The following is a 17,377-nucleotide window of genomic DNA, read 5'->3' as shown; positions in this document are numbered from 1 at the left end:
AAGTCGTTTGACTTTTTTCTTAGTTATAACTACTTTACGTTTGATCGAGTTTGTAGAAAATAATAGACTAATATTTTCAATACAAAACAAACATATTATCAAAATATATTTAACACTAAATTTAATGAAACTAATTTGGTGTTGTAGATGTTTCTATTTTTTCTATAAACTTGATCAAACCTAAAGAACTTTAACTTAAAAACAATCAAACAAAACGGAGGGAGTACTTTAGCAAGGTCGGACCGGCTATATATAATGCATGCTGCATTGCAGTGTGTTTACACACACACTCCAAGCCTTTGCCTTGCGTTGCCATGGGCAGCGTCAACCAGAGCAGCCTCCTCCATGGCATGGCGGGAAAGCTCAGGGCCTCTTTGGTTGCCGCCAAATGCAGCAATCGATTCGTTCGTTTGCCTGCAGCAGCAGCAGCAGTCGACTCTGCTCATCACACGAGATCAAGATTTCTTTCGTCGCAGGTTGCCACGAGTAAGGTGTACGAGCATCCATCATCATCATGGCGAAAGCCGGCCAGGACGTCGAGGATGATCTCCTCCGCCATGGCCGCCGGCGCCGACGACGGCGACAGAGACGAGCTCCTCGGCTACGGGCTCATGGTGGACGCCGCCTACCTGACCTACGACGCCGTCACGAAGCAGCAGCCCGGCGGCGGCGAGCGCTACGAAGCCGTCTTGTCCGGCGAGCTCGACAAGCTCATCGCCACCGCCGATGCCAGCCGCCGCCGCCGCCGGCACGTCGTCACCGCCCACTTCTTCGCCACCATTGAGCCGCTCCAGGCGGTGCTCGACGCTCTGCCCGTCGTCGGCGGCGTGGACAAGACGTACTGGTTCGGCTACGTCGCCGTCGCCAGGCGCGGCGACTGCTGGGACGTCGTCGTCGCGTGGCGCGGCTCGTCGACGCTCGCCGACTGGATGATGGACATGCATGTCATGAATCTCGTCGACTTCGGCGGCGGCGCCGGCACCGCCGGCCATGTGGCGGAGGGGTTCTACAACGTGTACACGTCCAAGGACGTGAAGGTGAAGCACGGCACGGTCAGCGCCAAGGAGCAGGCCGTCATGGAGGTGAAGCGGCTGGTAGACCATCTCCGACGGCGTTCCGGCGCCGCCGGCGAGAAGCCCGTCAAGGTGCGGGTGACCGTGACGGGGCACAGCCTCGGCGGCGCGGTGGCCGTGATGACCGCCCACGACGTCGCGGCGGCGCTGGCCGCCGACGCCGACGCCGAGGGCGTTCGTGTCCGCGCCGTGACGTTCGGCGCGCCGCGCGTCGGCGACGACGCGTTCCGCCGCGCCGTCGCCGCGCGCGGCGTGGAGGTGTTCCGCGTCATCGTCAAGCAGGACATCGTGCCGAAGCTGCCGATGGGGAAGGAGTACGTCGACGCCAGCGACGGCGACTACGACATCATCAAGCTCGACGACGGCGGCAACTGGTTGTCGCCGCTGGAGCTGATCAGGGCGCACAGCCTGAACCTGTACCTGCAACTCATCACCCTGCGTAACCCCGCCATCACTTCCGTGCTCAGCAATTCGAACAGCGATGCGCCGCCGCCGCCGCCGGCGGTGAGAGAGGAGTGGGTGAATATGAAGGAGGAGGAGGGATACATGCGGCTGCCGCTGGAGAAGCTAGAAGAGGAGCTGGACAAGCTAGAGGGCCCAAGCCCAAGAAAGTGACCAAAGTTTGAAGCCCATGACTGAAATTTCCCTAACTTGGGCCATGCTTCGAACGACTTCTGCAGAAACTATTACTTTTGTAATTTGTATTTGCGTTCATCCTATTTTGTTTACTCCTCCTGTTTTGTTTAATCTCCAGATAAATAAAATGGCATATATCGCTGTTTAAATATTTGCATTTAAATGGTTTGTAGTGATCTTTTTCCATAATAACGTTATAAATTCCAGCATCACGTCAGTGACAATCTGACGACAAGATGTTTACACGACAGAACAAGAAAATGGATATGGGTTGTACAAAATAAATCATTGCATTTCTCAATGGCTGCAAAATTAACAATCTTCCTTGATAACAGATAGAAGTATATAGAAGAATTAGTTTTTTTTTCTGAATACAAGTTAATTTCTCATTCCCCTCCGACAAACGCATTTCTAGATCTATCCAACACTGTTAATGCTAACCAGAAACCTGATCTGAAATAGTCTACGCCTAATCTCCAGAAATTTCAAGTTGGGAGTCATCGACAAGTGTTCCTACAACCATTTGGCCAGGAAACAAAAGAATTGCACAATAAAGTGGGTTAGTCCCTATTTTACGAGTTACATGTTCCCCAGGATCGACGCTGCAAAACCAACATAAATAGCAGGCAAGACGTGTTCTTCTGAAACAGCTTCAACTAAATATATATTCATGGTATCTGCACCATCCACATAAAGTAAGTATTAGACAGTTGGGTGTGATGAAAATTCAAAGAAAGTGAACACTGATTTGCAAATTGCAAAATGTTGCCGTCAAACATAGTAGATTGATTTTCATATGGCAGTTGATATTATGTATGTATGTATGTATGTATGTATGTATTACAACAACAGCTCTGTCATACGCTTGAATATTTCAAGAACAGATAACTAAAGATTTGCAAATGATGCTGGATGTTTTGCAAAGAAACAACATTAAGCATGCAGTGTGCTGCAAGAAAGTATTTTTATGATACATTACTACATTTCTGCATCAAAGTCTTCCTCTGTTATGATCTAAACAGAAAGCAGCATTGATTTCTTTCTCTTTCTAGAATAGCATCAGGTAAATTGAAGATGGTCTACAACTCTACAGTTACAGTATGGTTTGCCACTTTATCGTGTGAAAAGGAAGACAGAAATTTGTCGAGGTCCAAAATTGACTTCCCACAAAGAAAAAATCAGGGCAAATACATCTACACATAATTACTTTACTATGATGTGGATAATAAATACAAAATGAGACTATTGTTTAGGGAGCCAAGCAAAAGGCAGTATGTCTTATTCTCTTCATTGACTAATACTTCGAATTATTTATTAATTAATCATTTAATATTTAAAAAAAGTAGATATTCTGCCTGACACATTACTAAATTTGTTGGTGTTAATTCACTTCTTTTTCATAGATTGGCAAGATTGTTGTTCATGCATCCACAACCCATCACTAGATCTATGGGAAGTACAGAAGATATTTGAATGCTGCAAACAAAAAAAGTTCAAGTAGCACTAACCACTACTGCGGTGGGTTTTGATGACAGAAACCTTCTGAGCCTCCTTTTTAAGGACATATGACATGGATTGACAATCGAACTAAGGAAAGTGTAGCTAACTAAGTCCATTCCCTGTGTCATCTGTTCTGGAACTCTTGTGCTGACATACACAAGCCATGTTAACAAACAAAAACGAATTACTCTATGAGGAAATTTGCAATACCAGCAAGGATCATAATGGCTGTGTGTGCTACCTTACTTTTCTTGTGCTTATGCACATCGGCTGAATCCTCCATTCCCTCATGCTTCCTTTTCTGAAAGATGTCCAAAGCCCAGCATATGGAAAGATGGTTAGCTATAGAAGTTTTCAACATACGAAATTTCCTACATTAAATGGACAAACCTTCTCATGATGTTTCTTTGAATGATCGCCACCAGAATCATGATGCCCACTTTTATCCTTTTTCTTGTCCTTATCCTTGTCTTTGTCTTTGTCTTTACTCCTATCTTTATGCCGATGTTTGTGCTTCTTATGCTCCTTGTCTTTGTCCCTGTCTTTGTCTTTGTGCTTTTTATGCTTCTTCTCTTTGTCTTTGGACTCACTTTTCAGTTTACCAGATATAGTCGGTATACCCTTTTCAGCCTGATGAATGGTTCAATGTTGTAAAGAGGACAATGAGCAAATGAACACTGTGATAGCAGAAGTAGGAGGATAAATGGATCTTACAGAGGGCAAATCTACTGGAGCCGTTTCTCGAAGCTGAAATGCTTGCCCCAGTGTTTCCATGTCAAACGGCTGGATATAAGCAGGCTTGTCCCTCAAGTATGCGTTCTGAACCAGCTGATCTAGCTCCATTCCTTCTCCTTTACGAATTTCAGTGTCCCCAACAACATTGTCAAGATAATGTGTATCTGATATTGCCAATGGCAAAGGCTTCTTGCAAAAGAAATCATGGTGGGCAAGCAATTTATAGTGGCTTATTAAATCAACAGCACCAGTGAGCTCCCTAGGGCCTGAAATATCAGAACCACCAGCATTTCAAGCAACCAAGACATGGAAAAGGACATGTATCAAAAATTATGTTACAAAAGAGAAAATAGCTTATAATGAACAGTCGTCGCACTGGTAGGCTCAAAAGTCAGCACTGATTTAAATCACAGCAAAAAGAAAATCACTGCATAACACCCCCACCAAAAAAAAATTGACCACAAATATTTCAAGATGTTTGACAGTGTTTCCGGTACATGGAGCTCACTCAGCTCAGGACAACAACATGATGTTTGCATCAGATAACCAATACAAATGATTATGGTGGCATCAGCTACACGCCAAATAAAGCACAGATTATCCCTGCTTATTCTTTAAACATAGTTGGGACGTTTTTGCTGGAAATCTTTTGATGTTCAGAAAAAAAAATCCTTATCAACAAAAAACCTACCTTTTCCAAACTTCTTGTCATCAGAATCCATCAGGTTGAATCTTAGCCTAAGCACAGTGCATATTCACCTGAAATTCAATTGAACAAAATTTTACAACTAGCGTACAAAAGCAAAGTCAATAGGTCACAGTATGAACTTACACTGTGGCTTAATCGATCCCTGTTCCCGGAAACAGAATATCTACCAAAACAAAATTGATTTTCATTTCCCAAAAGCAGACCCATTTATTGAAAACAATTTATCACATTTCAAATTAGATCATCTATTATCCATCTATATATTCAACCACATAATGCCATGACTGCAATACTGCGTAAATATTAATAAACAGATTGATAAGCTAAACTCCACCAATCCTGGAAGACACTTACAATAAATATTCTCATATTATGGAACATATATCTTAGTTTTCTTGAACTTCTTAGTACTTACTGTCGAACTGTCAAAGTATCACAACGAGGAAACTTAAGTGGCTCTATGAGTTTTAAAACTGGTTTTCTTTCACAATTTTTACGATACTGGAAAACTGAAGATTGTGTACATTTCTATACTGACAACATAATTCTCTTGTTCCACATAGTATCAAAGTAATAACAGAGTAGTAACAAAGTTGGGAGATGGATCTCTAACTCTCTATTTCTTTGTTGAACATGAATGAAGCAGTAACATAGCCCAAGATTGATACAGTAAAACTGGAGAGACATAAGGACGTGGAGCATGCATCCAAAAACATCTCTTGGTTAGCAGACAGAACCTTTGTGTGATCTACTTTCTAGCAGATCCAAGCAACATTTTGTAAATAATCTAAAGTTCTACTCACAAACTTTGACATTGACCCCAAAGTCTAGAAGATTAATGTGCCCAACACAACTCTGGGTTAGCGGGTAGAGCGTTGGTGGCTTGGTATGCTCTATTTCTAACGGACCAAGCCATAAACCGTATGAACCCTACAACCTTTACCTACATTGTTTGAAATCAGCTCAAATCTCCAAGAGCCCACTACTAGAAACTGAAAGATTAATGCTCGCCAGACCAGAGGAACAAATTTATCTTCTCCCTACAAAAAAAGAGCAACAGTTTTTACTCCTCCTTTCCCTTTTGGAGTTAAAAGTCACACAAAACATTTTTCTAGCACGCCATTCTTGTTGTGGGGGAAAATGCACAGCATATGGCGGCATGTTTCTATCGTCACTAAATTGATGATCATGCGAACTGCGCTAGAGTTCGGCACATAACAAAAAAAACGCACTCCTCTGCTACTGCAAGTGTGCAATGAACCCAGCAGAGCATAGTATATTCAACTCGAAAACCCTAGTTCCACAGCTCCCCCATCAAACCCTCAACTGGAATTACACCGATTGGACGTGGCAGCGCCCCGGGAAAGATTCGGAATCGGGTTCAATTGCTCGCAGCAACAGCGAGAGAAGCAACTCAGATTAGGTCAAACTTTAGAACCAAGTAACCAAACCCACCCCACCCCACCCGCCCACCCAAGCAAAAGCTAGGGCTTCCTCACCGGATAAGGGGGGGAAAGAACCGGCCCGCCGGGTCGTGTGTGTGTCTCCGCTCCACCCCCGCCGAGCTCCGGGCCCGAAGAGGAGCGGGGAGGGAGGAGAGGAGGCGTCGAGTCTCGTCGGCGGCGGCGGCGGCGGCGGCGGGATTCGGGGAGAGGCGAGGCGAGTCCGACCGACCGTCGGCCCGCACCCGGGTGGGGGGGCTCCTTATGATGCGGTGCGACGCGACCCGGCGACCGAGCCCCTCCCGTTTCGCACACGGAGAGGGGCAGTATGGTAAATAGGCGAGATAACAATGGGGAGATAAAAAAATTGAATATTTAACTATTTGTCACTCTTAATATATGACAATTAATAATTTGTCACTTGTTGTCTATGACATGTGGGCCCAGTGACGTAAGAGTGGAAAATAGTTAATTATTTTATAAAAGGGGATTTTTGGGAAAAATATAAAATCGAAACCAAACAGTATACCTTGGTTCAGTTTTTATTTAAGAAAAAGGAAATAAAAATTCGCTGTAGTACCTTTGTCCTATAATAATTATATTTCTAAGATTTAAATTTGTTCCAAAATAATTATCACATATAATACTAATGGTCTCATTAATCACTTCTCATTCAGATTTCTTCTTATTTTACACTCAACTATCTTTCTACCCTTATATAAACAGGAATTACTTTGATAAGGGGATTCGCCGAAACCAAATTCATATTCAATTATAAACAGTAATTGAGTCGATTATATAAAGTCCATGCTCGTTTTAGACCGTGGAGGATGGACGGTAGAATATTCTGATTTTGTGTCGATTATATAAGAACACCAACGAATGAATTAAAAATCAATGTTTAAAAATTTAAAAATGGAATTTGAAAAGTACGCCATCCATTTTATTTTGTTTAACGTTGATTATTTCAAAATTAGACAGGTCATACATTTGAAAATAGAGGTAGTACTTTTTTCAAAAATCACACCGTATAGGAGATTTGGTACTAGGACCAGTGACATAATAAATTTGGACAAGAAAAAAAATAGCAGTTTTCGTTGATAGCTCGTTCTTTAGTCCGTCGAATTCTATGGTCAGGCTACCTGGCTGACACATCAGTACATCACACAAGAAACTCAACGCTATATTTTAAACAGAAGCAATAATGCAATATATCCAAGGATAACGTCTGCGTGAAATTCAATCTTTTTTCTACCGAGCATGCATTACTAATTTCAGGACATAATTGACTTCTCTGTTTTTTTTTTCTTTCAAACCTTTGCACTGCTATAGAGTTGGCACATTCAAAGAACCAGCACATACTGGCATACAACCAACAAAAGAAATGATATAATCTCATCCAAAACTGTCCACCTCCAGTTAGTGCATAAATAGCAGACAAGAAAATGCTTTGCCCCTGTACCGTACTTCTAGCAGCTAAAATGCAAATGTGATTTCTGTCCCTGCCTCAGGCTTTCATTTCCCCACCCACATTCGCATTCACCTCAATCACCCAAACACAGCTGTATGGTACTCCTAGATATATACCACATGAGCTCCGGGAGGTGAAGCAGTAAATATCCCACCGATATAATACTTATCTTGGCGTAGAAGAGCTCCTGTGAAATGGTATCCGCTGTCAGTCGAGCAAGACGAATTCAGGTCAAGCAAATGGAGACCCTGGTCCATGTATGCGCGGCACAAAATATTGCCTTCATGGGGGGATCGATCGATGTTGCCTGCTGTCAGTTGTGAAATCGAAGGAGTGGATGAGTGAGCGTCATCTGTAGTTACAGCAGTGTGCTCGGCCTGATGACAGTTTGTTCCAGAGGCACAGCATTTGCCAAGGTGACTGGTAATGCGCCGTGAAGTAGTTATGCACGCAGCCGAACTGGCAGAACCTCCAGCTGTGAATGTACTGAACTGGCGCGGTGGTGTTGAAGTCTTCGACCCACATGCCCATGCTCACATCTTCCATCTTGAACAACTGCAGTGCCAGTCAGGTGACAATCAGATAGCATTAACGGTATGTGCAGGGAAAAATGGGTGCAATGAAGTTTCAGAATAAGCCTCACCCTTAGGGAGTGATTTGCATGGCGTGATACGATGTCTCTTGCAATGTCGATTGAAATAACATAGCCTGGTCCATTGGCATATGGAGGATACACAAATTCTGGCCATTCCTGTTGGTACCCGCCATGTTTAAAGTAACCAAATACATGTCAATCCAGAAAGTTTACATTTTACAAAAGTGAACATACCTCGTACGTCACAGCCCATTTACCATGCCGGAGAGGTCTGTGTAACAGGTTTAGGTTACCCATATAAAGAGGCATGGTTCTGTTGTAGACGGAGATCTGTTTCAATACTACATCCAGCCTCACAAAGGTGTCATCATCACATTTCATGATATACTCTGCGGTTACATTTTGCACCTACACACATATTGCAATAGTATCTACTTGAGGAAAAACATGCATGCTGTCAGAAACATTGTTCGGAGCTATTTTGAGATGTATATGACTTACCCCAAATTCACATATTGCGACTGTTTTCAGAACCACCAGCTCATATCGGTCAATAAATGGCAGAATGACAACATCTCCAAAATAATCTGCTTCTGTCTTAAGTGCTGCATTTATCTCTTTTCTATGACTCTACAGAAGCATAATGGTCACAGACTTCTGTTATTGTTATTTTGGGAAACTATTTTGAATGAGATATGCAGAAATTATGTATAACAGCATTTGCAGCAAATACCTAATAAATGTGTAGAAAATTATGAGACGCCACACCACCCAACGTGGGGGGGCGATTATATTTATATAGCTAAATACAATAGAGATTACAACAAACTCTTAAATAAGATATATATACATATACGAGAGATACTTAGACTATACAAATCTAATCTAATTCTAATAAAATGTACTATAATCTTAAGTTAAAAAAATGCAAAAATAGCAATTATCCTCAAATCTAAAATTGTATATATTGCTGCATGCGATAAACCAACCACCCAGCTACATATACACGTGAAGCGCATGCAATGTCATACAAAACACCTTGTAAAGAACACATATGTCTGCATATATCTAGCCACAAAAGATCTACTAGAGTGAAAGATGAGTGTAAAACAAACCATTGCCCCCAAGGCCCCAACTACTCCTAAGTCCTCATGTAATAGTAAACATGTGGAGGATTACAAATTTACAATGTAGCACGACATACCATACATTAACAAATGCGACCAAAAACCATTGCCAAATCATGAAAGTTATCTTACCAGTGCAACAAAGAACCGAGCAACCACATTTCCCAGTTGGATGGCAGGGAACTGCATCCAGCTTTTTCTTATAGCCATGCGCTCAGCAAAATGGTTTGTAGCAGAGATTATGCCAATAAAAACCTGAATTGGTTCCTCTGGTACTGGGCGAGCCTTCCACCTATCAGACATTTCCAAGACCTGCTGGAGAGAGAAACTAGGATGGACCTTTGGAAGAGAGGTTGCATATATAGAGTGAACGTCTACGCCGCCTGTCACAGCTAAACCTGTGGCATCTTCAAGAGAGAATCCCTGATAAACATTTGTAATCAAGACAGTAGTTACTCAGTATTTTCACTCGAAGAAGCTAGAGTTCTGTACAAGGTAACATAATATTGGCCAAAGTAACAGAAAATTTACCATCCTATGAGGAAATGAGGCAACATGACGGCCTCCCACGCTAACGTGATATCCTTCGATACCAGCTTGGATGGTAAGAACAAACATCTTCCCCTCTGAAAATGGGTATGGCCATCTCATTTCTGGTTTCTTTGCTCGGCCGATGAACCTGTTCAACCATGAGCCTGTCTTTGTTTCTTTTGAATCAACACTGTCTCTCCGATCCCATTTCTCACATTTAATTAATCCATCCACTACAAAGTTAAGGGAGATCAAACATAAATACAGGCAAGGAATCGGCAGTGTTTTAACTAGAAGACAGCATTATTTTGGGTCAGATTTGCACAAAAGAAACCATCAACCATGAAACTGCACATTTGGCTTGCAAGGCAATTCCATTTATAAATGCGGGACAGTTTCAACTTTTCACCTTACAATGTGCATTCACTAAATACCCTAACAACATCCAGAGTCACCAAATACAGGATAGCAAACCCCACTAGGAATTAGCTCACCAGATAAAAAAAAAATTGGTGACTGGTTAAAAATCATGTGAAATGTAATCAAATGCCAGCAATGCTATCTTGATCCACAAATACTACTATTAGTTACTTCCAACTTCCCAACACCTAGCAATCTTCTTTTATTAGATCAAAGAGTTAGCAATCTTGCTTACTTGTAACTTGTGAGCAATGTCTGAAGCATCAATTCAGCAACTAAGCAAGCTTGAGCACGACTAATTGCAATGCAATTTGAAAATCAACTGTAAAGAGTGGATAGTATAAGGGATGTACCCTGGTCGTCATCCTTGGAGGGGTTGCCATCGCAGCGGTGCGCCTTTCCCCACTGCATGCGGAAGCAGGTGTTCATCTCCAGCACGGGGCGGTGGCTCCAGTCGCCGCGCAGCCGCGGGTTGAGGTGGAGGATCCTGGGCGGCTCCTCCCCCTCGACGGCGCGGAGGCCGCGGAGCTCGACGGCGAACTGCGCCACCATCACCGTCCCGTTCCCTTCCCCGCGCCGCTCCAGCGCCTCCACGTACTCCGCCCGCGCCGCCCGCGCCGTCCCCACCACCGTCACCGCGGAACCCACGGCGAGCCCGCAGGGGAGGAACGCCACCGTCTCGCCGTCGCCGCCGCCGATGTTGATCGACGCGGGGCACTTGGTCTCGCCCCCGCCGTCGCGGGAGAGGATGGAGTCCACGTCGCCCGTGAACGCGCACGCCTCCTCCCACGCCTTGCCGCCCAGCTCCCACGCCTCGTCGGCCATCCTCTCGAGCTCGGAGAAGTTCCCGCCTCGTCCCCACCGCCTCCGCCCCCTCCCTCCAGCTTCCCACCGCCGCCGAAGGATCTCTCCAGTGATGCGACCGTACCCCGCGACGGCGACACCATCCCCATCACCCCGCGCGCGGGGCGCCGGATCCTCGAGCCGCCGCGGCATCACCACCTCTCCCGCGCCGCCGCTCGCCGGGCGGGTGACAGCCGCCGGGTCGGCGATGCCGGCGAGGCCGGAGAGCTTGAATGACACGAACAGGAGGTACACGAAGGCCACCGCGGCGAGCAGAGGCGCCACGCGGCGGCGCGCGCGCCCGCGGCCGCCCAGGAAGACCTCGGAGCTTCGCGCCCTCTTCATGGCGGCGTCACCGGCGGCGGCGCTCGCCGGCGAGGAGTGGGCGGTGGGTGGGATTCCGGGTCCGGAAAGCGGGTCGGGATCCGGAATGGAGGTGAGTAGGTGGGTGGGTGGGGTGGCGGTTTCCGGGTTTGGGATTCGGAAAGGGAGGGGTAACCTTAGCGATTAATTAATGGGATTGGTGCTGACGTGGCAGTTACTTATAAGGGCACCCACAATGGTTATCTATAGGCTCTCTATAAGAGATCCATGTCAGCATATTTTCCTACTTGGAAGAGATTAAATGAAGAGAGAGAGCAAAACTATCTACTAACCTGAAGATAGTCTATAGAGAAAAACGAGACAATATATTAGAGAGCTATAGATACCCATGTAGACATACTATTGAGATGGTTTACTATTAATTTAGTCTATTGCTGAGATGTACATGTTTTATAGATAGCACCTTACTTTATCATTTTGGGTGATCTAAGATGTTAATTGCTCGTGTGGTTAATGCAGTTATGCTTGTGTTTGGAGTTATCTCTGCTTTTTTAGTAAAGTGGAGTAGTTTGGATGTTACTACTAGTGCTACCGTTATTAATGCTGCTAGTAGTGATGTCTTTTGATGTTACTCTGATCAATTTAAAGTTTATTTAAGTAATGAGTTCATATGTCATTACTTTCAATGTTATTATAGGCCCTATTTAATTTACACCAAACTTCCTCTAAACTCTTAACTTTTCATCACATCTAATCACATCTAAAACGTTCCTACTCATTTAAACTCCTAACTTTTTTTCCAAACTACCAACTTTTCCCAAACTTATTCCCAATTTCAGAAACTAAGATGTTAGTGTTTTTTTTCATTCAAACAATATAAAATTACACAAAATGAGTCAAAAGTATTTTCTATGTCTAAAATATAGCAGCCCAATACTCCGTTGGTCGCAATCTAATACTACACTATTATTATATTTTTGGTACGGATGAAGTAAGATATAAACAAGTTGATGGTTGGCTCTTGCCCTACATCAAACTTGTTCGAACTTTGCTAGGTTTGAGACGGTGATTTTTTTTCTTTCAAATGTTTGCAAGAATTCATGTGGAATTTATATACATATCTATACTGTGAAGTTTATACTTTATAGGGATTATTAAAATGAAATAGACATGGGCATGAATTCTTCAAGAAAAATTAGAAAGAAAAACATCACTCGCGTGCAAAGTACAATATCAATCCAGTTGGAAAATAAAATAAATACAAGTTGGACCATCATGTGGATCAAAAGTGCAGAATGCCGTTTATTTAATTAATCAAACGAGTCCTAAACTATATAAATGACTAAGTATAAATTCAATAATGCATTCACTGTTAATTACTGGGAACAGAATTTTGTGATTGCATAGCAGCAAACAACTACAAACAAACATGCAGCATAATTTGTGCTGCTTGTACTGTCGCGGTAGCCACAGCCAGCTTAAATTTCTTGCAGCGAAAACTAGTGATCGAATTGCATTTGAAAGATTGTATACATGAAAACGTGTTTTTTTAGTTGAACTATAGAAGATGATGTCATTAGTGTCCACCTGCCGGGCTCTCTAAACACGAGTTAAGGATGTACTTCCTCTGTCTCAAAATGTTGATATCTAGGACAGCATGTAAAATCTCATCTAGATAGCAACGTTTTGGTACGGAGGTAGTATTAATGGTTGTGTGAGTGTGTTACGTGAACTAATTAGGGCCCCTTTGAATCGCAGGATTGAGAAAATAGAGGAATAGGAAAAACGTAGGAATTGAATTCCTATGGGATTTTGAAACACAGGAAAGTCTTCAAACTGTCGTTTGATTAGCACACAGGAAAAACGCAGGAACCTTAGACACATGAAAAGGAAAACATGAGGTGAGACCTCGTGCTTTTTTTCCTCCAAAATTGCTCTAGTAAGGTTCATTCCATAGGAATTTCAAAGAAATTGATAGGAAACAATCCTTTGTTTCAAAGGACTCTATAGAATTATTTCCCATAGGATAAGGCCCCTTTGAATCAAAAGATTTATGTAGGAATTTCATAGAATTCAAATACTATAGGAAATTTTCCTATTTGGCCCTTTGATTCAAAGGATTGAAGCTTTCCAAATCCTATGAAATTCCTATGGAATGGCACATTGCGGGCCCCTTTGAATCAAAGAATTTATGTGGGAATTTCATAGGATTCAAATCCTATAGGAAATTTTCCTATTTGGCCATTTGATTCAAAGGATTGAAGTTTTCCAAATCCTATGAAATTTCTATGGAATGGCACATTGCATATGGATTTTGGAGGAAATTTAGCAAGAGCTCCAACCTCTTGGAAAATTTCCTTTGAGTCTATCTCTCTCATCCGATTCCTGCGTTTTTCCTGCACTCCAATAAAACGACCATTCCTGTGTTTTTCCTATGTTTTGCAATCCTCTGTTTTACACTTCAATTCCTGTCAGAATCGTGTATTTTTCCTATTCCTCCGTTTTTTCTACCATACGATTCAAAGGGGCCCTGCAAGTGGATCTTGGAGGAAATTTAGCAAGAGCTCCAAACTCTTGGAAAATTTCCTTTGAGTCTATCTCTCTCATCTGATTCCTGCGTTTTTCCTGCGCTCCAATCAAACGACCATTGTGTTTTGCAATCCTCTGTTTTACACTTCAATTCCTGTCAGAATCCTGTGTTTTTCCTACTCCTCCATTTTTTCTACCCTGCAATTCAAAGGGGCTCTAAAATCTTCTAGAATTCCTATGGTTTTTCTTTGATTCAAAAGGGGGCTTAAAGAAAATACTGATGATACGGTGATAGTAGTATGAATTGCAATTTGCGACCTTGTCCTTTCCTAGCCAGCAAATGGGATCCAGCCACGTGTCCACGACAACTGGCAGTTGCCTTCCCTCTCATCAGAGCAAGTTTAATAGTATAGCCAACTATTGGCTCCAATTCATCTATAGCCAATCTAATAGTTCATTCATACAATAGTTATATACTGCACTATTGATACTTGGCCCCACCTATTATACACATACTGCGTCTTGGAGTTCATGCTACAGCTGGCTATAAATCTATAGCTCGCTATCATTCTCTCTCCTTATTTATCTCATTAAAAATATATTTACAGCTAGCTTATAGCCTACTATTGTACCTGCTCTCATCACGCATCGCTGTTCCACCTCATCAGAGCACCAGAAAGGCCACGCTTGGGCCGGGCCCACCGATACTTCCAGCCCGGCCCACACATGCGAAGAAGGCCCCCACCCCTGCACGACACGTCACCTCGGTCCAGTGGGCCCCACGCGTCAGTGGGACCCGCGCTGGCAGTCGGGCCGACCACCACAACACGAGCCGTCCCGTCGAGGGGGTGGGGCCCACGCGCATCGGACGGCCCGGCCGCCGTGCGCTCCGTCAGGTCCCATCGTGTCGGCGCCGAACCAAGCGGCATCGCGGGGCCGGGGGGGGGGGGGGGGGGGGGGGCGGCGGTGGTAAAACCGTAAAAAGGTGAAAGGAAAAAATAAATTGAAAAGGCCTTGGAGCGTGTGGTAAAAAAGAAAGGGAGGTCGGCAGGGGGTGAAACTGCAAGGCTATGTTATAAGGGGAAATGAGAGGTTAGATTGAGATTGAAAAATAAATAAAGGGTTAGGATTAAATGAAAGAGAAAAAAATAAATGGTTAGGATTTAAAGATGTCTTTTGGTGGATGGGAAATTATTTTTCTAACCCATTAGTCAACAAGGCCTAAAAGATAAAAGGCTCCCATCCTAATCAGCCAAAAGAAAAAGACAAATTTAAATTTTCAAACTTAATTTTAAGATTAATTTTGAGATATTTTCAACGTAGTTTCTTTTTTTTAGCTTTAGCTTTTAAGTCACAATAACACATATATAAAAATTTTACCTATAAATCTATGTTTATTTTCTAATAAGTTGTTTTGGCTTATTAGGAAAAAAAGACAAAAGGCCGAAAAAACTGAACAGCCATGCATGCATGGGCTGGTTGTACTGGGAGGAGTGTACTGTAGTTCAGAGCATTTTGCTATCAGGTGCCAGCTGAAGATTTTGACTACCTCTGCTCTTAAATTGGAGTGCTCGGCCTCTAATCATCTGCTTGATTTTATTAGCTACAGCCCAAAATTTAAATTTAAATTTCAAATTTAATGATGAGGTTTTATTATAGATTATTTTCTTGCATTAGCTTTTCCGTAGTAATAACTGCTAAGAGAACATGCTACGCATATAAAAGTTTGCCTATAATCTATTTTGGTAAAATTTACTACGTGGCACTTAAATGTACGGTCTTTGTTAAGAGACACTGCACCAACATGAATTTACCCGAAGACACTGTTGTTGTGATGTCTCCTAACAAAATCAGTATTTCTAAGTGTTCCCTGACAAATTTTGCCAAATTATTTTATGTGTTTACTTTATCTTTCCATGACTTATGATGTAGATCAATCAATAGTAATAAGTTCTTTTAGTTTTGACTGCTCGTCCTTTTTTAAAAAAGAAATAGTATATACTTAAAAGGTTGTTACATATTAGCAATATGTGTCATGTCATAAATACAACTTTTGTCAACAATAACAAATTAATCGTATAAAAGTTACTCCTACTAATGAGTAAGGTTAAGATATCGATGGTAAACAGTGATAGGTAAACGAGACAGCGCAACTAATTGAAAGATAAGCCTAGAGAGTGACTGGCTGCACTGCTGCTGCTCAGTACAAATAGGATTACTACTGTACTTCGGAGTACAAAATGTAGTAGCACTAGTCATGACTACTCCTACATACTTAGATGTGTTTAGTTCACATTAAAATTAAAAGTTTGATAGAAATTGAAATAATATAACGGAAAAGTTGAAAGTTTACGTGTGTAGAAAAATTTTGATGTAATAAAAAAGTTAAAAGTTTGAAGAAAAAATTGAGATCTAAACCCAGGCCTTGGGAGTACTATACAGTCGAAGGATTTGGCAGGAACAGTTGAGGAAATCAATAACACAAGAAGTCCTTGTCATTAGTGACATTGAAGAACTGTCTTTTCGAGGTAATTAAATGGTGAGATTTGGGAGGACGCAACAAACCTTCCATATGGTGTGCACTGTACAGTACTCATTAGTATTTGCGAATAGGGGGTTATACTGTGGCAGGACGTCCTCGATCGTCCAAAGCGTGAAACTTGCATGGAGAGGTCTAATGCAAGTTTGACTTGATCGTTTGATGATAAGCCATGGTGTGTACAACATTTGAACAATGGTGTTATTCGTTTATACTGAAAATGAAAATGAAGATAAAGTTAAAGCAAATTTAAAAAATATTAGTATAAAATTAATTAAGTTTTAATTATTATTTACTTGAGAAATAGAATTATCTGTTTTTTTTAAAACAACTTCTGTACAAAAAGTTTTACATAAAATATCAGTTTGAAAAGCATGCTAGAAATATATGTTAATCAAAATAAAATAGACCAACGTAAATCAAAGGCACAAGGCTGATTTCGTTTAGGGGCAACGTTTATGTTTGAAAACGGTAAGTACTAACTGCACATATATATATATATATATATATACATGTATATATATATATATATATACATGTATATATATATATACATGTATATATATATATACATGTATATATACATATATACATGTATACACATGTATATGTACATATATATATATATACATATACATATATATATATATACATATATATATATATATAAACTACCTCCGTTTTAAAATATATCAATTTTTAACTTTGTATTTAGATATAATTTTATCAACGTATGTAATCGTAAGTTGTTTTTTAAGCGTAATCAGAAGTATGAACAGCTGAAAATTGAAATCAGACACCACAAGCGAACTGCACGGAGTAGAAAGCTCGCACCTGTTGCGCAGAGCTACAGAGGCGATCCACGCCGTCCATCTCCCGATCGGACGGTCGGCATACTCCCCG

At 42.0% G+C, this 17,377-nt stretch overlaps 3 protein-coding genes across 7 annotated transcripts; 1 reads left to right on the top strand and 2 right to left on the bottom strand.

The window, feature by feature from the left end:
• The first annotated feature begins 286 nt into the window (after window positions 1-286).
• Window positions 287-1,964, top strand: LOC107275962 (phospholipase A1-II 4-like). The gene has a single exon (XM_015763842.3). It carries the CDS (start codon window positions 315-317, stop codon window positions 1,686-1,688), a length of 1,374 nt encoding a protein of 457 aa, XP_015619328.1. The 5' UTR covers window positions 287-314; the 3' UTR covers window positions 1,689-1,964.
• Window positions 1,965-1,980: 16 nt separating this feature from the next.
• Window positions 1,981-6,331, bottom strand: LOC4352784 (mediator of RNA polymerase II transcription subunit 19a). 5 transcript variants are annotated; one of them, XM_015762677.3, is made up of 8 exons: window positions 6,153-6,331; window positions 5,601-5,693; window positions 4,636-4,703; window positions 3,924-4,210; window positions 3,600-3,839; window positions 3,451-3,510; window positions 3,218-3,356; window positions 1,981-2,386 (listed from the first exon to the last, which is right to left on the bottom strand). In XM_015762677.3, exons 3-7 carry the CDS (start codon window positions 4,664-4,666, stop codon window positions 3,312-3,314), a joined length of 663 nt encoding a protein of 220 aa, XP_015618163.1. In that variant the 5' UTR covers window positions 4,667-4,703; window positions 5,601-5,693; window positions 6,153-6,331; the 3' UTR covers window positions 1,981-2,386; window positions 3,218-3,311. The 5 variants fall into 5 exon arrangements, with proteins under 5 accessions (XP_015618163.1, XP_066162636.1, XP_015618161.1 ...); XM_066306539.1 differs by having other exon boundaries at window positions 3,456-3,510; XM_015762675.3 differs by lacking the exon at window positions 5,601-5,693.
• Window positions 6,332-7,367: 1,036 nt separating this feature from the next.
• On the bottom strand, window positions 7,368-11,490 carry LOC107276423 (hydroxyproline O-galactosyltransferase GALT2). Its single transcript, XM_015764283.3, has 7 exons — window positions 10,593-11,490; window positions 9,820-10,052; window positions 9,421-9,711; window positions 8,663-8,791; window positions 8,396-8,569; window positions 8,210-8,317; window positions 7,368-8,121 (listed from the first exon to the last, which is right to left on the bottom strand). The coding sequence occupies exons 1-7, from the start codon at window positions 11,425-11,427 to the stop codon at window positions 7,915-7,917; spliced, it is 1,977 nt and encodes a 658-aa protein (XP_015619769.1). The 5' UTR covers window positions 11,428-11,490; the 3' UTR covers window positions 7,368-7,914.
• Window positions 11,491-17,377: the final 5,887 nt, after the last annotated feature.

The sequence above is a fragment of the Oryza sativa genome, chromosome 12, assembly GCF_034140825.1.
Source record: "Oryza sativa Japonica Group chromosome 12, ASM3414082v1".
Taxonomy (NCBI): Eukaryota; Viridiplantae; Streptophyta; class Magnoliopsida; order Poales; family Poaceae; genus Oryza; species Oryza sativa.
Note: the sequence above shows the minus strand (reverse complement) of the source record. Positions and strands in the feature narration are given on the sequence as shown.